Source organism: Stegodyphus dumicola, chromosome 3 (genome assembly GCF_044657685.1).
Source record: "Stegodyphus dumicola isolate Sdum_Otavi_A_Nest chromosome 3, ASM4465768v1".
Lineage (NCBI taxonomy): Eukaryota > Metazoa > Arthropoda > Arachnida > Araneae > Eresidae > Stegodyphus > Stegodyphus dumicola.
In genome coordinates this window covers 29,115,518-29,136,103 of record NC_140770.1, presented here as the reverse complement: position 1 = coordinate 29,136,103, position 20,586 = coordinate 29,115,518, and the positions used below count along the sequence as shown (strand labels likewise).

General features: G+C 30.4%; 1 protein-coding gene across 4 annotated transcripts in view; it reads left to right on the top strand.

Annotated features, from left to right (window-relative positions):
* The window catches only part of LOC118193016 (DNA-binding protein SMUBP-2-like), a 49,529-nt gene that overhangs the window by 27,270 nt on the left and 1,673 nt on the right, over positions 1 to 20,586 (top strand). Inside the window, exons 6-9 of one of the 4 annotated variants that reach the window (XM_035364049.2) lie at positions 3,422 to 3,622; positions 9,658 to 10,856; positions 14,505 to 14,619; positions 15,645 to 16,329. In XM_035364049.2, the coding sequence (XP_035219940.2) occupies positions 3,422 to 3,622; positions 9,658 to 10,856; positions 14,505 to 14,619; positions 15,645 to 16,328 (2,199 nt within the window). In that variant the 3' untranslated portion in view covers position 16,329. Of the gene's footprint in view, positions 1 to 3,421; positions 3,623 to 9,657; positions 10,857 to 14,504; positions 14,620 to 14,927; positions 15,230 to 15,644; positions 16,430 to 20,586 lie in introns of those variants that run through there. The other 3 variants (XM_085812685.1, XM_035364050.2, XM_035364051.2) reach the window with 3 other exon arrangements.

The window sequence follows — 20,586 nt, the reverse complement described above, 5'->3', positions numbered from 1 at the left end:
GACCCACAGAGACTGCATCAGGCGGTAAGATACCTAGCGCCGGCCCTCTATAAGGCTTAAGGAATTTATTTATTCAGAACTCTAATAAGCCTTAAGCATGTGCAAGAAATAGACATAAGTGTAATAAATATATGGTTAGAGCAGACTATAATGTACCCCTTGCATTATGGCGAAGTTGTTGTTTCATTTATCGCCAAGTTGTTGTTTCATTTATGGTAGCCTGAGTAGTTGAATGTTATGGAAAGCCTATTGTGACATAATCAGGGGCATGATTCTGGGAAATTTTGAATCGTGGGATGTTGTGTAAGCGCTTTTGTGGTGTGTGTTGGTTTTATTCTTTAGACGGTAGAATGCTTGAAATTAGTAAGATTAATTTGAAGTTCCTGTACAATTTGGAATGAAAGGGAAAAAGAGCATTAATTGACTGGTGTGTAAATGAAAGTTTACTTAGTAGTTATTATAAGTGTCCTGTATGTAGGAAGGATATACTTCTAGTCGAATGTAAAAACCATTCAGATGAATTTGAATGGGTTTGTAGGATGAAAGGTTCAGATGTGGCGATGCCAATATACGGATTCGAGTTCAGATAATTTTAGGAAGTTTTGTTGAGTAATTTTGTGTGCCACAGACTAAAGATGAAGAAACTTCTAAATAGGGTAAGTGCATATTTGCTTTTTGTTGTGCTTAAATGTATGTTTTTCTTTTTTTTTATGTTATTTTATTGTTTGGTTTAAAATGTAATTTATTGAGACTATGTATTTTTTGTTTGCCTGTATTGTAGAATTGGAGTCGACAGGTACATGGATAAAGGGAGTGTGCAATGCCATTTTTGTGCAATTCGGTGGTTTTTTTTCAAGTGAAAATAGGTCGATGTGTACATGGATACCGAGTTTGTGCAATTCTTTGTCTTGTTATTTTGGCTTTGTGTAGCGGCAATTTTTGGTGCAAAAATCGCCATTATGCGAGCCAAAATAATAAGAATTGCACAAACTCGGTATCCATGTACGACCAAAAATCGCCAAGTTTCACTTAAGAGTATCATAAAATATACTTTTACCAAATATATTTATTATACTTATTATTAAATTTTTAACAGTATGCCTAAACTAATACAATTCAGGCTTAATTGTCTCAGTGCACAATAGAAGCAAGATAAAATTTAATGGAACAACTTGTCGTTAGTCATCAAGCTCATGATGCATAGCCAAATATGTATAGTGAAGGATAGCTAAATTTGATGATGATAGCCGCTAATTTTCATTTATTTCAATATCGCAAAACAAAGGTGAAATTTTCTAGTTAACAGATTTTGTAAAAAAATGTGGAGAAGCGATAATAAATGAAGATGATATAAAAGAGGTTTTTCATTGTGATGACAATGCTTCTCAATCATCAGTCAGTTAATGAATGGTGAAATCTGTATTATGGTTTTAGATCCAGAAAACAGAAAAGTTGCTGAAAACGAGAAAATTTCAATTGACAAATTAGTCGGAATTCTCGAAACAACAGTTACAGGACTTCAACAGTGTAACTGAACAAGAGATTATGTCTGTCTACAGAATTAAAGAGAAAGTATTAGCGCAAAAAATGAAGCAACTTAAACAACTTACATTGAAAGAAATGTTTAATAAGGTAAAAAAATAAATATTAAACTTTCTTTTGTAAATTTTGATACCCTTTAGATCATAAATACTTCATTATTTCAAAAATCACGATTTCATATTTTTAATTTAACTTCTACATGCCATTTTACTAGATTTCAACTGCTGATCTATTATCCGGAAAAATCCCAAATCTGGAATCGCTTAAGTCCGGACGAGTCTGGATTTCGGACTTTGTACTGTATTAACAAATTAAATGCAGGATATGGAATGCGACTGCAGCTAACATCACTGGAACTAGACTTCGGCAGTTTATGTAAAATAATGCATGTACACCCCTATCACTAAATATAATGCAAGGGTATGTGGCATCTGCAGCATATGTACTATTAATAAATAAATTACATTAATTTTATGTTAAACTGTTTTAATAAAAAATGCAATTTTTTCTTTGGCTTTACATAAAGTGCCTATGATATAATCTATTTTAAATATTATTCTAAATTATATTTTCCTGAGAGTGAGATAGAGTTCTTTAAAAAATATCTTATAGTTCTAAGGATTCTCTGAGTTGAGAAAATTTGAAGACCACTGCTCTATGGAAATAGAAATAAAATTATATAAATATATTAAATTTATTATAAACTGCAAGCAAGTGTTATCTCATGTAACATGTGAATGACAAAATTATTTAAATAGAATTTATTATAAATTATGGAAAAGTTGTTTCATATAAAATCTTTCATAATGAAGGCAAACACCTATTTAAGAATGTACAATATTGCTTGCTCATAAACATTGCAAAATTCTTTTGCATCTCCTTAATGCTCCAAGTTTATGAAGTATTGTATGGATCAACACTGGAGTACGATTTTTTGAATTACTGTGTGAACTGATTTTTTAATAGCATCAATTTTATTGTAAAAGTGAAAAGAAACAAAAGGCTGAAAAAGTAAAAAAAAAAAAAAGTTATGTAGATGTTTATTTAATATAAATATAGACATTTATTTTTAAATATCACTGATAATATCCCTTCTCCCATACACACTTCTAATTTGCAGTATGTTTCATATAATTTTTGAGCCAGCCAGTGACGCTTATGCGTCTCATAGTGATTAAATACTCATATTTAATTTGATAGTAGTTATAGTTTCGTACAAATATTCAATACAGTTTGAATGTAGGCATTGGTAATTTTTTTAGTGTTTAGAATATCATGATATATTTTATTGCATTAATTGGAATTAACTTTAGAAATGAAGTTTAAAAAATTAGTAGCTCTTATGGCTCCTGTTTTCTGTATTGTGTATAAATTCTTACACATCACTTATTATATCAAAATGTATGTAATATATCTGCAATACTGAGACAGATTTGGATTTTTTTCTTGTGTTTTTAAAAAACTAAATCTACAAAAAACTATAAAAATATAAACAAAGTAATCAGTAGCTAAAACTTGGCTCCCTAATTTACTCATATTTAAACCTGACAAATAGTTACATTAATGTTCTCAAACTTAACTCTTAGAACTTTTTAGGCGAAATTTTTATCAAGTTTATATCTTCATTGTAAGGGTGAGGGAGGGCTAGAAACAATAGAAATTGTGAATGTATGTGGATGAAAGATAGGCAATAATGATTGTATTCATGAATTTTCAGTATAAAAGTTGCAAGATAAATATTAAAAATGAATAAATTTTTGCCACAATAGGCAAGTAGTATTTTCCTAAATCTTTATTAAATGCTAAATCAAAGTATGACTTTTTTTGTTGTTTATTTTTGCTCCTTTTTGTTTTTTATTTTTCAATTTCTGATTTGTAGGTTCTTGCATGTGCTCCTTCAAATATTGCTGTTGATAATTTAGTGGAGAAATTAGCTCCTTACAAAGTAAAAATGGTTCGGTTGGGTCACCCAGCTCGTTTTCTTACAAGTATTCAGCAGTATTCTTTGGATGCTGTGGTCTCGCAATACGATGGCAGTGATGTGATTGATGATATGCATAAAGAGGTTGACAAACTGAGAGTAAGCATCTTCTGTTTTTATTACTGTTAACTTCTAATCATTCATCAGTTCTGAAGTATGCAACATCTTTCATATACATTTGGCATTATTTGTCAGGAATAAACAGATTGATTTATTAGAATAAAAAGTATCTAAATATTAACTATTACCTGCTGATACACTGTTAGTAAGTACTCTTGGCCTTTTTCGGTGATCAATATCTAATTAATATATTGGCCTTTTTCGGTGATCAAGAGTATCTACAAAGTTTCCGAACAACTTTAGTCTATTGTTGTGAACACCCTGTAACAAATAGGTGATGTTATTATACACATATCAAAGTTTTTCCCCCTAACAATGTTTTGTTTTAATATATGGATAATTTGAGAATCTAGGGATACAAAAATCCTCATGTCACAACAGAGGTGAAGCAGGATGGTTCAATCTGCATGATAAGAATTTAGGAGCACTTTTTCTTTCATGAACAAATAATAACAACTAGAGTTTACCTTTATGCATTGATTAATTACATTTGCCCACAATTAGAGGACTGTCGGTTAGAGATAATTTTTTCAGCAGGATAGCACACCACCAGTCTGGACAGTGTGCGTGCGCACTGTTCTCAACAGAGTACTCCTCTGCAGTTGTATTGGGAGAGATGGCCTTTTTCCATGCCAACCATGTTCGCCTGACATTAACCTTTAGACTTTAATGTTTGAAAGTGTCAAAATTACAGACTTGAAGATCAGAATCAGAAATGTCATGGCAAACACAATCATACTATGGTGGTACAGTGGTACATGGACAGAGCTGGAATATCAGCTTGATATTTTAAGCACAACCAGTGGTGCACATATTAAGGTTGTGTAACTTCTGTCACTTGTCACTAAAGCTTTGAACCTTGCCTGTGAAAGTGCAACAAGTACAAAAGTATAAGTTGTACCTTCCCCAAACAACAAGCTCTGAAAATTGACAGGGACTGTGTGGATACTCTTATATTTTTAATATTAGTGGATTGATGAAGTTTTTTTTTTTTTTTTTTAACTTTTGGTAAGTATTATGATTTAGGTCTGTTTTCGCGATTCCTGTTTCCGCGTTTTTAAAAAATCTTCCCGTTTGCGCGAAATCGGGGAGTACAGTCCCCCTCCCAAAGTTCCTCAGGGGATGTCAGAATGAGTCATTAAGAAGAGTTGGGCAGTTCCTTTGTGAATAAGTTAGTCATCGTCTTGACATTGTTAGACTAAAGACGTGTCTTAGTTTAGGCTGCTCTTGAAATCTTTAGTTTCATTCCACTTTAAAATATTTAGTATTAGCTGTTATTTTTTGTATCTAAATCAGTATGATGGATGTTTTAGAGATTATTGAAACTAAAAGGAAAAAGCCTTTAGCCATTTACAAAGGTTATCAATATCGAATTCGGAATAGAAATAAGGAAAATGTGGTTTATTGGATTTGCATAAAGGAAAAAACTAAAAGCTGCAAAGGCTCAATTAAGACCAAGGAAGAAGTTATTTTAGAAGAAAAAATTCATTTATGTCAACCTGATACAGCACATTCTTTAGTAAAAAAACAAATATTTGTAGCAAAAATGAGAGCGAAAGAAGAAAATGTTCCACTTTCTCAAATTTACAATGAAGTTGGAAAACTATACAATCAAGGCTTTGACATATTAACCAATATTCCGCAGTTTTCAAGTGTTGAAACAGCTCTACACAAATATACGCAAAGTGCCGAAGGATACGATCAAGGAGCTACATGTATGGAAAATTTAGAAATTCCTAATGAATTATTAGCAATGGATGATAACTTTAGTTTCTTGTTGTTTGAGTATTTAAAAGATAGCCGAATTTTGGTATTTTCAAGTAAGAAGGGAAGGGAAGCAAGGAAAAGCGGCAAAACTTTCTTTATGGATGGAACTTTTAAAAGTTGCTCAAAGCTTTTCTGTCAAATTTATACTATCCATGTTGATATTGGAAGTACCTCTAACAAGATTAATGTTGTTCCTGTGTTGTTTTGCTTACTCCCCGATAAGCGAAAGCAGAATTATAAGAGATTATTTTGTTTAATTAAAAATCATATTTCTGATTGGGATCCTAAAAAATTGTGATGGATTTTGAAATTGCAGTTATAATTTCACTGAAAAATATTTGTCCTTCCTTAAATATAAGAGCTTGCAATTTCCACTTAAATCAGTGTCTCTGGAGAAAGATTCAAGACTTGTTAACGAATATAGGCATAATGAAGAAATTAGAACCCATCTCAGAATGTGCACGTCCCTTGCATACATACCCGCGGAATGTGTCGATGATGGTCGGCTGTGCATACAAGAAAGTTCACCTCGTAATGCAAGATTAGAGGCATTTTATGATTACTTTGTTGAGCAGTGGCTTGAAAATGAGGTTGTAACTATACAGATGTGAAATTGCAATGAAAAATTGGACAGGACAAATAATATTGTTAAAGGATGGCATCATAAATTAAATTCTATTATTAGGAAAATCCATCCTAAAACTCTAGAACTGATAAAATTTTTGAAAAACGAAGCTAAAGAAAGTGATTATTTTATAGATTGTCATTATGTAAATTTAGAAGGGAAGACTCTTTTTTGACCACACTTGTTTTGCACAAGTGTGGTCAAAAAAGAGGAAAGAATCCAACGTATTATGCAAGAATTTTACTCATCAGAAAATATAAGAAAGTGCTTATTATCTCTTTCTTATCTACAGAAATTCGATTAAAACACATAAAATTTTTCTCTAAAAATAATTTAATAATAGTTTTTTTTAAAAAAAGGAAAGTGACTAACATCACACAACTTTTAAACACGCCAGTATTTTTATTGCTAGTCTTAAGCCTGGAAAAGTGTGAAGGAAAGTTGAATTTTCTCTGTTATTAAATTGATAATCTTAGTTATAAGGTATTTTCTGCCTCCTTTCCGCATGCCTTCGTGATTAATTGGAAGCATACTCGGGCGTGTATTCGAGAGGTCCAGGGTTCGAGACTCGGGGAGGGCACTGCATATTTTTCACGTTTGCTGCATTGATTAAACCTAATAACGTCACACTGTAATCAAATTTATTAAATTTTCTAATCGTAGCATGCATTTTAAGGGATTATCAAAGATTTCGAAAGCACGAGTTTTAAGGGATTATCAGAACATCGCAATATTTGACGAATACTGAATTCTTCACTTTTTAAATATCCATCGTCAGAGTAAACTAAAGTCGTTTGATATTTGCCTTAAAGAAGTTGCTTGTACTTACTCTTCAGTTACAACTGTTGAACCAGTGTTTCTGAAGTTTTTAATATTGCCACCATACGAATAAATTAAATTGCGAATCACATTTACAGTTGGAATTGAAAGTGACTCCCAAAGTACAGTTTCTCTTAAAACAGAAGCTAGATGAATAGGAGATTTAGAAAAAGAGCAGTTTAAAATGAAATAATATCAAATAAGTTGATAACAATTAGCAATCTCATTATATACAAATACAGATGTGTATATAAAAATAAATGATTTAAAATATATTCTTTAATTATTTATATTTACTGTCAATAATTTCTAACAAGTATATACACATAATTAATTATTTTAAATTAGTATGATAAATATATACAATCACTGCTGAATCGTGCGCTATGCTTCTGGAATTTCTGAATTAAATCTTTGAAACTAACAAATTTACCTTTGACAATTAATAAAATTATCAATGGTTTCTATTAATGTATTTGGATATTCCGATGAATGCAAGTAAAGCAAGTCCATTCAATCGACATTCAGATGCTATATTTCTGAATTATTACTTTGACAATTTACAGCTAGTAAAAAAAGCTTCTTTTGGCTAGGACAAAGCTTTCTCAGAAGCTGCCTTGATATTCGAGGTATATTTTCTTCTCATCTGCCTTTCTTTTCGCAACGAATATATATTCTGAGATTTTATTATAATTCACCTTTATGCAGAATTTCGGAAGAATACTGTTTTTACTTTAGGAAACGATTGATCTTTTAGTTCATTGCCAAAATCATCGCAGAGTTTGAACATCTGTTCCCTTTTAAATACAGTACTTCATTTATGCAAAGATATACAAAGACTCAGACTTCTTAAATATCTTTCGATTATTTCTTTTAAAAAATTTTTTTAAATCTAAAAAATTTTTGCTTTCCTACATTTCAGAAGAGGCCAACGCCCAGTCGGCCCCCCATTATGGAACCCCTTTGGAAGGGGGGTAATAAAAATTGATGATTTCGCGCAAACAGGAACGTTTTTCACAACAGCGCAAACAGGAAGACACCAGTATTATTCGGCAGTTTCATTCAAAATCACACCAGGTTATTTATTCTCTACAGATTGTTTCTGCTTCTGTAAGGCAAGTAACTTTTCTCAAACTGCTTTTCAGCCGTTATTTGAATACTTTGTTGAAATAACATGTCTTCCATCATGCATAATTTCAGTGCTTAAAAAATTGGAAATTCTTCAAAATGCTGTATGCCTAAAATAATGGATTGCTTTTGTTGCATTTCTTGGCAAATCTAATAAATACATGATGCAAAACACAGCAAAAATTAACATGACAAATAAATCCTGAGAATTTTCCACAGGAATTGGATTACTAAAAAAAAAAAAATGCAATGCAGATCTGCGTTTGCTATAAATGGCCTAAAGTTGATATTGAAATAAACGAAGAAGCCATCCCCATCTTCTGTTGGGGGGGGGGGGGGAGAAAGAAAGAAAAGAAAAAAAGAAAGAAAAATAAATCTCATCTTTTTAGGAGAATCTAGAACAATTTCTGGTGTTGTGAGGAGCTTGCAGGAATCAAAGTCAGATGGTATATTTGGCAATATATCCCTTAGTACTAGGTAATACACAAGTACTGAATAAAAGTTTAAATGAAAAGCTATTATTAATGAATCTTTGTATTATTGTTTATTTGCTGTCCTACTGATTTCATTTATATGTTTGAAATATATATTTAGTAGCATTTATGACATGTTTATGATTATTAAAAACTTTTCATTTTTATAATGTGTGACCTTTTTTTTTTTTTTTTTTTTGTAATTTTTATAAAACCGCAAATGAAAGTTTTAGTTTACAGTCTAACAGCTCAAATAAAATTTACAATTACAAATTGCAAACACTAGAAAATAAAATCATACATTTGAAACAAGCTGTTTAAAATCGAAATACCAGATGGTAGGAGTTGACTTGCATATGGACTTAAAAAATTAAATATTATTCCATCATAAATTGGCTTACTAGTGGCCAAACAATAAAGTCACTGAACTCTTGTAGTTTGGGTTCAATTCTAGGTGAATGGGCTGACTGCATGGCTGTTTCTTTGGTTTTTCTCATGTAAAACATAGATATGAGCCAGTTTTCTTTAGAAAATTCTCCATAAAGGCATTCGTTCCCTTAGCAGATAGTCCTAACATACTTTGATATCAGATAAACCAAATCAATGAAGTTTTTTTTTTTTTTTTGACTTACTCAATATGGTTATTTGAATATAGCAAAGCACACAATAAATATCTGCTTAAAAGGAAGGCATACCTGTGAGGAGGATTTCCTAAAGAAACTGTCATGCATTCATGTTATTAGTAGGGAAAATTACAAAAATCAGTTACGTAGCTAGCATGTGTGCCTGGAGTTGAATGCAGGTTGAACTACCAGCATTCTATGGTTGTAATCACTTGGTCACTGACTTATTCAATAAAGAAAGGATTTATTTATTGACTTGAAAATGTTCGAGCTTATTTAACTCAAATATTTAATTTTTTCAATATGTAGTTATATATTTTTTATACTGGATCTTTTACTCATGAGGTTTGAAAAAAATGTTTCTTACAGGCAACATTTCTGTTTTCCTTGTACATAAAATTTAAATAATGATAACAATACTTTCTCTGAAGTGTTAAAAGAGAAAGAGCGTATAATGTTAACTTGGATATAAAATATTTTGTGTTCAAATTAACACCACACACATAATTTCTTACAAATTATTTTTGTTAGACTTGATTTGATTTGTTCATAAACATTTAGTTTTTCATTTCTTTTCAGGGAAAAATTGGAAAGATAAAAGGATCTGCTGGTAGAAAAGCCTTATGGGCTGAAAACAAATCATTGTTGAAAGAAATTAAAGAAAGAGAGAAATCTATTGTTAAGCAAGTATTAAAAAATGTAGATATAGTGCTTTCTACACTTACTTCAGCATCTGATGATGGTCCTTTAAAACATATAGATAAAGACCATTTTGATATTTGCTTCATTGATGAATGCTCTCAGGCTCTTGAAGCGTCTTGTTGGATCCCCTTGATGATGGTAAAAAGATGTGTCTTGGCTGGAGATCATCATCAGCTGCCACCAACAATAATATCAGAGAAAGCTGCAAAAGAGGGTTTGTCATTGACTTTAATGGAGAGACTTTTAAAACTTCATGGAGATATTATTAAAAAAATGCTTACATTGCAATATCGTATGAACCATATTATAATGCAGTGGCCATCTGATGAGTTGTATGATAGTAAGTTACAGGCTCATGAATCTGTACACTCTCATCTTTTAAGTCATTTACCAGGCATTGAAAGTAATGATGACACAACAGTACCATTGCTGTTAATTGACACTGCAGGTTGTGACCTTTACGAGCTTGAAGCTGAAAATGAGGAATCAAAGGGAAATGAAGGAGAAGCTGATTTGGTTGCTTTGCATGTTGAAAACCTGATAAAAAGTGGACTTTCTCCTACTGATATTGCAGTTATTACACCCTACAACCTTCAAGTAGATCTTATCAAAGCTAGATTTTCAGCAAAATATCCAAAACTAGAAATTAAATCTGTTGATGGTTTTCAAGGGAGAGAAAAGGAAGCTGTTGTATTGTCCTTAGTACGTTCAAATGATGAAGGTGAAGTTGGGTTCTTATCTGAAGATCGGCGTATAAATGTTGCTATAACACGTGCCAAGAGACATCTTGCTGTAATCTGCAATAGCGATACAGTTTCTCATCATAAATTTTTAAAATCGTTTATAAATTACTGTATAGAAAATGGTGAAGTAAGAACAGCTTTCCAACATATTGATGAAATAGGCCAATATTCGATTGCGACTAAACGACCTTCAGAAAAGTCTGAAAAGCTTATTAGCTCTCATAAAACTAATAAAACACATATTAACTCTAATGTAAGGAAGTCGACAGATTCTATAACAGTTTCAATGCTATCAAAGGAAAGTGGTCAACTCCATAAAGAAAATATTGATAGGTAATTATTAGTGTAATACTTGTGATTTTTTTAAAATTTTGTATAAAAATGCTTCAATGTCTAGCTATGTTATTCTTTTAGGTGTCTCTGAAAAAGGCAAGTTTACAAAAAAAAAAAAAAAAAGTAGATAACTAGTAATCATATCCAGATTATATAAGGTTGACATATTTGATAATCTTCTTAGATCTTCTTTGATAATCTTGCACCATGCTGGAGAGAATCGCAGCTACTGACCATGTAGATAATCAGGAGAACACACACCCCAGAAAGACATACAGTCTTTACACATTTCTTGGCTTCTACCTTGGGATTGTATAGTATTGAACTTTTTGTATCTTCAGCACTGCACAGCTACAAGGAGAATGCAAATTTCCTAACATTCATCTTATTTGTTGCCACTTTGCTAAAGTTCTATTTTTAAAATTATATAAGATTTAAAAGAATTCAGATATAGAAGTTGACATATTTATTTCAAAGGCCTTTAACATGAAAGTCTACCTGATTATGAAATCCCACCAAACAGGAAAGTTAAAGGTGATGTCAGCAATCATTCTGGCAGAAGTTTAAATGAACAAATGCTTCTTTATTTAGTTAGATAATAAATAGATATAAATTATGGATGTAACATGTAAATGTAAATTTCTTATCATTTTTCATGTTAAATTGCCATTGTTTATCTGTTGCATCAGGGCTGTTTTTAATGCTCACATCCTGTAACTTTAAAAATACTTCACTTGATGCTGCCCCAACTTTTTTTTTTTTTTTTTTTCAAAATACGAGAAAAAAATAAAACATCCATCTTTACAAAAATTAAATTGGCTTTCTAAAAATTTATTGACTTTACATTAAACCAAACCAAACTTCTTATGATCACTTTGTGATATCATGTTTATCCATTATTGGTGCAAAATTGGACTATTTGGCAACAATTTGTATGCATTAATAATATTGCATGCTCTATAATGGTATTACAAATTTCTTATTTATTAAATTTTTCAGGGGAAATTTTTTTAAAATTCTAAAATATTCAATTATTACTTTATGTATTACTTTAATGTTGGGCAATTATTACTTTAATGTTGGGCAGTCAGACTTCTTTTACTGTATATGCAAATAAGGTATAATTAATGTACATTTTAGAAATACTGCTGCAATTAAAGATTAATTAGGTTAATTTTTGTAACATATATAGAGTGCAACAGAAAAATATATGCACATTTCAGGACTTAAGAATAAATTGTTCTTAAGTTATTTTCGAGACCTTAAACATATGTGGAAAGAAGATTACCAGGCAATTTAACATTAAAATATATTTCAGAGCTCCACATTTACAATAAATACTCAGAATGATGAAGTTTAATATCCAGAAATTCTGAGTACAGTCTGAGCTTAAGCAATGTTGATCAAAGTTTGCACTACGATTGCTTCAAAGGTAATTTCAATCTTGTACCCAATATGGCCAGTGTAGCTAGTCTGCTATGGTTCCCCCACATGTAAAATTTTGGAGGAGATAAATCTAGAAAGCTTGGGGGAACTCATTTAGATTGCATGGCATAATGCAATATCTTGGCAAAATATGGTCAGATATCTTGGTGATGTTATAGAAGGCACTAATCTTGTCAGTAATAAAACTTCTGGTTTCCATAGAATGTACAAATACCAGGTAGAATGAATGTCTGAAACATACCTAAATAAGTTTCAGCAATAACAGTAAAGGGGAAAAAACATGGTGATGTAAAATTTAAAATTAGACAAAAGAAAAATGGAAAAAAACGAAAAGAAAAAAACCTTAACTGGACTTAAATAGAACATCCATCTTTACAAAAATTAAATTGGCTTCCTAAAAATTTATTGACTTTACATTAAACCAAACCAAACTTCTTATGATCACTTTGTGATATCATGTTTCTCCATTATTGGTGCAAAATTGGACTATTTGGCAACAATTTGTATGCATTAATAATATTGCATGCTCTATAATGGTATTACAAATTTCTCATTTATTAAATTTTTCAGGGAAAATTTTTTTTTAAATTCTAAGAAATTCTAAGATTTTGAATAAAATTTTATGAATTTTAGGGCGATCAGACACAGATCCCCTTTCTTCAGAAGTAAAAATAATTTTGCATCAATTTTCAGATAATTTTGCACCATGTTTTGGAAACACTCAATAAACTGCATTCTGTGATCAAAGTTGTCATTTACTTCTTACAATAACCTGGGAATGAAGATTTTCCATTTAACTTCCTTAAGAATGCATCATATACTTATTACATTCTATGACAATACATTTTTCTGACATGCACACCATCTGATCAACTTTTAGGGGGAATGCATAAAATGTTCTACGAGCATTGTCAAAGGAGCAGGACTTGTGTAAGGCCTCTACTCATTATATGCTGTATAATGGAATTTGAATTTATTACTTATTTGAATAAATGCAAAACAGACAGAAGAAGGAATAGTACTATACTCATACCTCCATTGTGGGTGAACCTCCAAAATACTCACAGATTTCCAGTATTATTTCAGTAGCTGCTTTTACTCTGTGAAGGTCAATCATGATCCTGCTATGTTAATTTTGATCAGTGTGAAGTCAAGTAATGCTGCTCATTAAAAAATGTCTTAACTTCATTAATTAAATGTCTCAGTGCTTTGGAACCTTCACCAATATTTTATTCTTGAATGAAGAACATTTTCACCTTAGCAGTCTTGTAAATAAGCAGCGTTGCTGTTATTAAAGTACAAGAAATTCAAAACGTAAACATCAGAAATCTTAAATTTCCCTAATCGTGATAATTTGGGCTGCAATATTAGTGTGAGGAATAACTGGCTCAAATGTTTTTGAGGATTACAGAGATTGGATTATAGCTGTTAATTTGGAAAAGTGTGTGGAAATGATTTAGAAATTTTTCATATTTGCAGTACATATTTTTTTTTCTTTCAACCGAAGAATCTTGACTTTAACAGACTGCAATAACTTACACACTTCTTGGAAAGCCAATCATTTAAGAATTCCATATAAGTAGAAGAGGTACCATAAAATGGCCTCCATGTAGCATAATTTTTTTGTATGCAAAGTTTATGACAGTAGGTTTCACTCTCTTTCATTCTGGGGCAGTTCAAAGGTATCAGACAAGAAAAGACGACAGTCATAGGAACGATGTGCTAAACAGTGATTAATAATTTTGCAGCTCATTTAAGAGTGTCAGGAGCATAACATTTCACATTTGGATGATATAACGTTTTTAGAAATAATTTTCCTAAGCCTGTTTTTAATAACAATATTTGATTTAATATTTATATTCATTTTTATTCATAAAGCAGAACTTGCATATTTCTATTTTGAATATCGTAGTAATTCTTTTACTTCATCATTAGACCTTGATTTAGAAATTAAGATAAATTATTTTATTTGGGTCTATGATGTATCATTATCATAAATATTCTTTTTATTTCATTTCAACTAAACAGCAAAATTTTTGTAAGTAGTGTGTGTCTTAATATCAACTGCCATATAGGTTAAATTAATGTGTTTACCAAAATACATTTCAATTTTTTGTTTTTATTTAAATAAATTTCTAATAAATATGACCTAAATTACTTAATTAACATTCTCACTGGTATGTTTTCTTTTTCTTCTCTTAGAACTGCTGTTGAAAACAAGTTCAGGGATATTATTCAAGATTTCATTAAAAGTGATAAGCAAACATTTTCATTTTCATCATCTCTTTCTGCATTTGAAAGGCGCACAGTTCATGAGGTATAGAATTTAAACAATTTTCTAATTTGTGTATTAACAAAAAATATATTCTAAACAACTCATAAACAACTGCCTATATTTACTATGAATTCAAGTAAATGTATATTTAATAATAATGAAGGTGAATAAAAAGTGCTAGAAAATTTTTAATTTAACTTTGTTCATAAATATATTGCAATCATTTCTCTGGTTATAATGGCATTTTTCAATGTAAAATTCTTCAGTAATGATTACATTCATAGGAAATGGCCCTATGAAAATATTGTAAGTAAATTTATATGAAATATTGATTCCCTATGGACCATAAGTCATTTCTCATCATGGAGATCCTTACCAGGGAATAGACAGATACTTCATCCACCACGGAGAGAGATAAGACCCACATTTAAAGCCAAACCTTATGGAGGAGCCAACCCCGTATCCTTGATTGCAAGCTAGCAGCCCACAAGGCTAGTGCCTCAAGTTTTACTGGTTTCCAAATCATCCTATAATTCCTTAAAGTATTCATTTGTCAAAGCAAGAAATCTAGGCTTTTGGAAGCCCTGAAAGAACACTGTGCCTGAAGTCCCAGACTAGCTGTCAGCCTCTACTAACTACCATACCATTCAAGGTGACTACCATACCATACCATTTTTGAATATGTTTCCGCCTTGTCTTTCGTAACGTAGATGTATAATCTTTGTGCATAATAGTCTAAAGATGTAAAATATTTTGTTTTCAGACAGAACAGAATATTTCCTATGGACGAGGATTTGCATTAAACATCAATGAAAATATTTGCATATGCTCTTCTTAAATAATTTTATTCATAATATTAGTATTTAAAAAGTAAAATGTTTGTAACTTAATTGTGTCAAAAGTTGCAGGTAATATGTTTCAAACATTTACTAAAGATGTTTTATACAAATAAAAAAAGTCTTTAAATAATTACTGTATGTTTTAAATCAGTTTGTAAATTTTTATATTGCAATGGAATCAAATATTTTCATTTAGTCATCATTTTAATATATTTTTTAAAAATTTAGATTTCAGAACAATATGGACTGAGTCATGTAAGTCATGGAGAAGGAAATGATCGTCATATTGAAATTAAAAAACAGCTAGATGTTGCCTCAACAATGAATACATATGCATCAGAAAAAACTGAAATACACTCAGAAAATACAGTAAATACTCTAGAATGTATAAAAACAAATAATGAAAATAATCAAGGTCATTCAAGTGAAAGTTATGAAAATAAATTACCATCGAAAAACAAGGAAGGGAAATTAAAAAAGAAAGAACAAGTGCAAAAAGTTAGTCAGTCATCAAAACTGAAGCTTAAGAGTCCAAAACTACAAGAAAATAAAACTTCTGAGGATAATTTTGATGAACTTATTGAACAAGTAATGAAAGCTGATAAAACTTGCTGTTTTGAAAACTGTAAAAAGTGTATTGCTACTTTATCTCAAGTCTGTCAATTCTGTAGAGGTCGGTTCTGTTTGAATCATTTCATTCCAGAGGTTCATGGATGTGGTGATGCTGCAAAGGCATTTGCACGAAGTCAGATTCGTAAAGACGGTGTACTTTATCCTGGAAGTGGGAAACCACAGAAGAAGGTAGATCCTATAAAACGTTCACATCTACAAAATAAATTGGATAAAAAACTCAATGAATTATCATTGCAACGAAAACCCAAACCCAAACCCAAACCAAAACCAAAAGATTAAAGTAAGAAGAAAAATTTTAATTCTTTATAATGTGAATATTTATGTATATATTATTTCAATACTTATTGGTGGAATTAAAGACCTCTGAATGTTTGTTTGTACTTATGCTGTTTTGTATTTAATTTTTAATTTAAAGTTTCAATTAATAATTTTCTGTAGAAATTCTTACATATTTTGGCATATTAGTGGCTAAAGAGATAAAATCACAAGACTTTGGTGGTTTCTTCTTATAAACTGTTCTGAGCAACCTAAACCTATTGGGTAGATGTTTTCATTATTCTTCTTTAAAAAAATACATATATGATTGCCTCTAAATTCTATATTAAGTATGTCTTAAAACAGACAGCTATTATATCAGTCAATCAAATTACTGCAATTCCATTTTCTGAAAGACCCAACCAGTGGCCAAACAGTAAAGTCACTGAACACTGGTAGTTCAGTCTGAGGTTCAAATCCTGTGAACGGTCTGGCTGCATGGACATTTTTTGTGGTTTTCCCCATGTGTAACATATATACGAGCCAGTGTGCCTTAGAAAGTTCTCCCTTTAGGCAGATAACCCTCGAGGTTTTGCTATAATCACATGAAGAAAACCTGGTGTACAAAAAGGTAAACCTATATCCTTAGTGATGTTGTGTTTTCATAACATTTAGCAGTACAAAGAGAAAAGAGAAGCACATTAATATCAAAATTAGGCAAACATTAATTTTGAGCTACTGGTTTAGAAAAAGAAAAACTATCATAGATTTTGAAGCAGACTGGCATGGAATCCGTGTTCTTTAAGAAGCAAAAACCAGAGTTTTTTTTTTCCTTGACCAGAGTAAGGTTGACTTCTGGCTGATTTTATATTATGAAATATTCATTATTATAGCTGATTAGATTTGTTTTACAGATTGTATATTACAGTTCACTGTATGTTTACAAACATCTCAGGTCATTTTTGAATAACAGGAGTATTTAAAACTTTGAAGTCAATCAGTTTTTGCTTATAGAACTTATTTTAAATATTTTTCACAGATGGTAGGACATGTAAACTGTGAAAATAAAATGGGACAGTTCTATATCTCGTGTTCTACTGGGCCGATTGACGAAATTCAACTTGCGTTTTTCATGTCTCAAAAGCACGACTAAATATATATGTTAGATTTATATATAGTATTATTCTAACATAGGTATTTTGACACAAAATTGGACCTTTTTCTGAAATCACATGCCAGTTTGTTTCCATATTTCGATTCTACGACTCAAGTTATGCCAAACTGCCAAGGTTTGTAAAAATCGCATGAGTAGTTTTTAAAAAATTAACTCTCAAAGTTTTAGCTCCTCAATGTTAATTGAATCGGATATATATTTAGTAATATATCTTTTTTTTATTAAGCTTACTCGATTCATTCTTCCAGAATTCGAAATTTAGGCTTAATCCAAATATAATTTGCTCTTTTTTTACGACTTATTTTTAAAATTTGTATTTTTAAATGTTTTTTATAAATTTTTCGAAATTTTTTTTTTTTTAAATTATAACCTATGAAATTTTTAACATCCTCTTAAAGTAGATGTGTTTCTAGCCGCACCTGCAAAAAATTAGAGTTTTCTATTTAAAATTTTCTAAGATATACATGAAATTATATATTGGTGCATTTTGAAATTTGGCATCTTTTTTTGAGCGATAATAACTCCAAATGGGGTTTACACACTTTGTTAAAATTATTTGAAAGTATGAAAGATGATTTTTTTTCTGCTCATCTGCGATGCAAAACAGGAAAGGAAAATTAGGTTGCTATAATTTAAGAATTTCACCATGTAAATTATTCTTGGTGCAAACTGAAAAAATACGCCAAGATAAATTTTTGAATTTTTTCATAAATTTCATACCAGATTTTACAAAATTTAATATTTATGCATAATTTGAGTCGTAGAATCAAAATATGGAACAAAAATTGGCTTGACATTTCAAAAAAAGTCTGATTTTGTGTCAAAATACCTATTTTAGAATAATGCTATGTATAAATCTAATATATATCCTGAGTCGCGCCTTCAAGACATGAAAAACGCAATTTGAATTTCGTCAATAGGCCCAATTTAATGAGAGATGTAGAACTGTCCCCCCCTTTTTTTTCATAGTGTACACTCTTAAAAAATAATCTTTTGCTAGACTACTTGCTCTAAAGATAAAAATCATAAGCGGCTAAATCAGGTGAATATGTAGAATATAGAAAAACCTTTTATTGGTGGGGAACTATATATTATTTCATAGTTTCAATTCGTTAAATATAATCACAGCTAATCCTCAATTATTATTATTTTTTATTTTCTCAGTCTGTCAGAATTAAGCAGCTTTTAAAATACTGAAGTGTATTTATATTTTTAATTTATAACTTATTACATTTTACAATAATTTTATATATAATGTTATAAACTATTCAAATATGCTGCCCAGACAGTATAGGGCCCAGGTTCGAATCCTGGAGATGGCATGGTTGTAACTGTCCGTTCCTTCATAGGAGGCAGAGGTGGCTCACCTGTTAGAGCCTCCATAATAAAGTGACCACCACTTCTGGCCTTGGTTGTGGCCAAGCTGAAGTCGGGTGAGGGCCCACCATTGGTTAAAAAAAATAATAAAAAACTATTCAAATATCTCTAGTAGCTTTGTTAACCTTTCAGTAAGCATGCTAAACTCAAACATATGATGTTTCACTGAAATAGCAACCAGTATTTTAGAACATTAAAAAAGATTCCTGAAAATTAATGTATAAATAGATAGAACTTTCCTAGTATTATATTGTGTTTAATATATTAACGAATTTAAGAGAATGATCTTAATACAAGTACAGTGTAAAAACACAAAATTAAGACTAAACAAAACTGGAAGTATTCCATATTCAGAAACAGAATTTTTTTTTAAAATTAAACTTTTGATTTAGAATGATAAATTTTACTTTCAAAACAAGAATAGTATGCAGTTACATATATATATATATATATATATATATACATATACCTACACAGTCTGTAGCATTTTATAGAACGATTATAACTATGCACGGTAAAGGCATACTTCACAAATATTTTTGTACCTAAAGATGTAAATATTTCATATTCATTTTCTGACTATAATATGTTATTCACATTAAAAAAACATTTTCTTATTGGGTTCTTCATATTACAAACTCTATATTTGTCTTTGTTACAAGCTTTCATCAATAATATTCTTTTATCTTTCTTATCAAATGGACATATATACTATACCAAAGTGGTGTTTCTGTATATAATGATTACTTATCTAATAACTATCTTAATTTTTTCTTTTCACTGTTTCATTCTGATCTCTTATAAAAATTATTTAGGCTTTAACTCTAGCAGTGCCGAGAATAGCAAATAAAATAATCGTTGGTCATTTTGTTTTTGTCTTTGCATCGATGTAATTCAGAGGTTATCAACAGTATATCAACACATTCTTCAATTTTATTGTAGCTTGGTGTTATCTGCGATTTTCTACCTTCTCTCATAGATAGATCTATTTCACCATATGTATACAAATGCTGAAATTAAAATTCTTTTCTTAAAGTTTAGATATGTGACATACAAGATTCGGTTTTTACTCTAAATTCAAATAGACCAAATTTTATATTGTGCCTGCATTTTGAATGCCTACAAATTTGAAATTTGTTTGTTCTGACCAGGTAAGGTATTATGAATACACAAATCCAGTTATACATAAGTATATTAAAACCCAGTATTATGTATAAAAAATGAGGCTTGTTACAAAATCTGAAGGTTGGTTGCTCAGAATAAATGGAAAATCAGATACTTTTAAATACATATCTTCATAGGAACATTACCATATCATTTGGCCAAATATTTATTTTCCATATTTTTCCCTTTATTTTCTAACAGAATTCACACATTAATTTTTTTTTTTTTTTTTTTTTTTTAAATCATCAATAGACATTTATCCCTTACACTTCATTATAGTAGTTTCTTTTGATGTTAAATCACTGTTTACTAATGTTGCATTCGAAGGAGCACTTAAGTGTCTTGAAACTAGGCTTCAAGAATTCCATTTCACATGTACTGATATTGAAGAATTGATATCTCTTATTAAAGTTTCTCTGAATCAAGCACAGTTTGTTTTCCAAAATAATTATTATCGCCAAATTGAAGGATTAGTTATGGCTAATTTCTTCAGTTACGTACTTGCTGCCATTCACATGCACTATGTTGAGGTCAAAATATTTGAGAAAATATCCTTTTGTCTCTGGA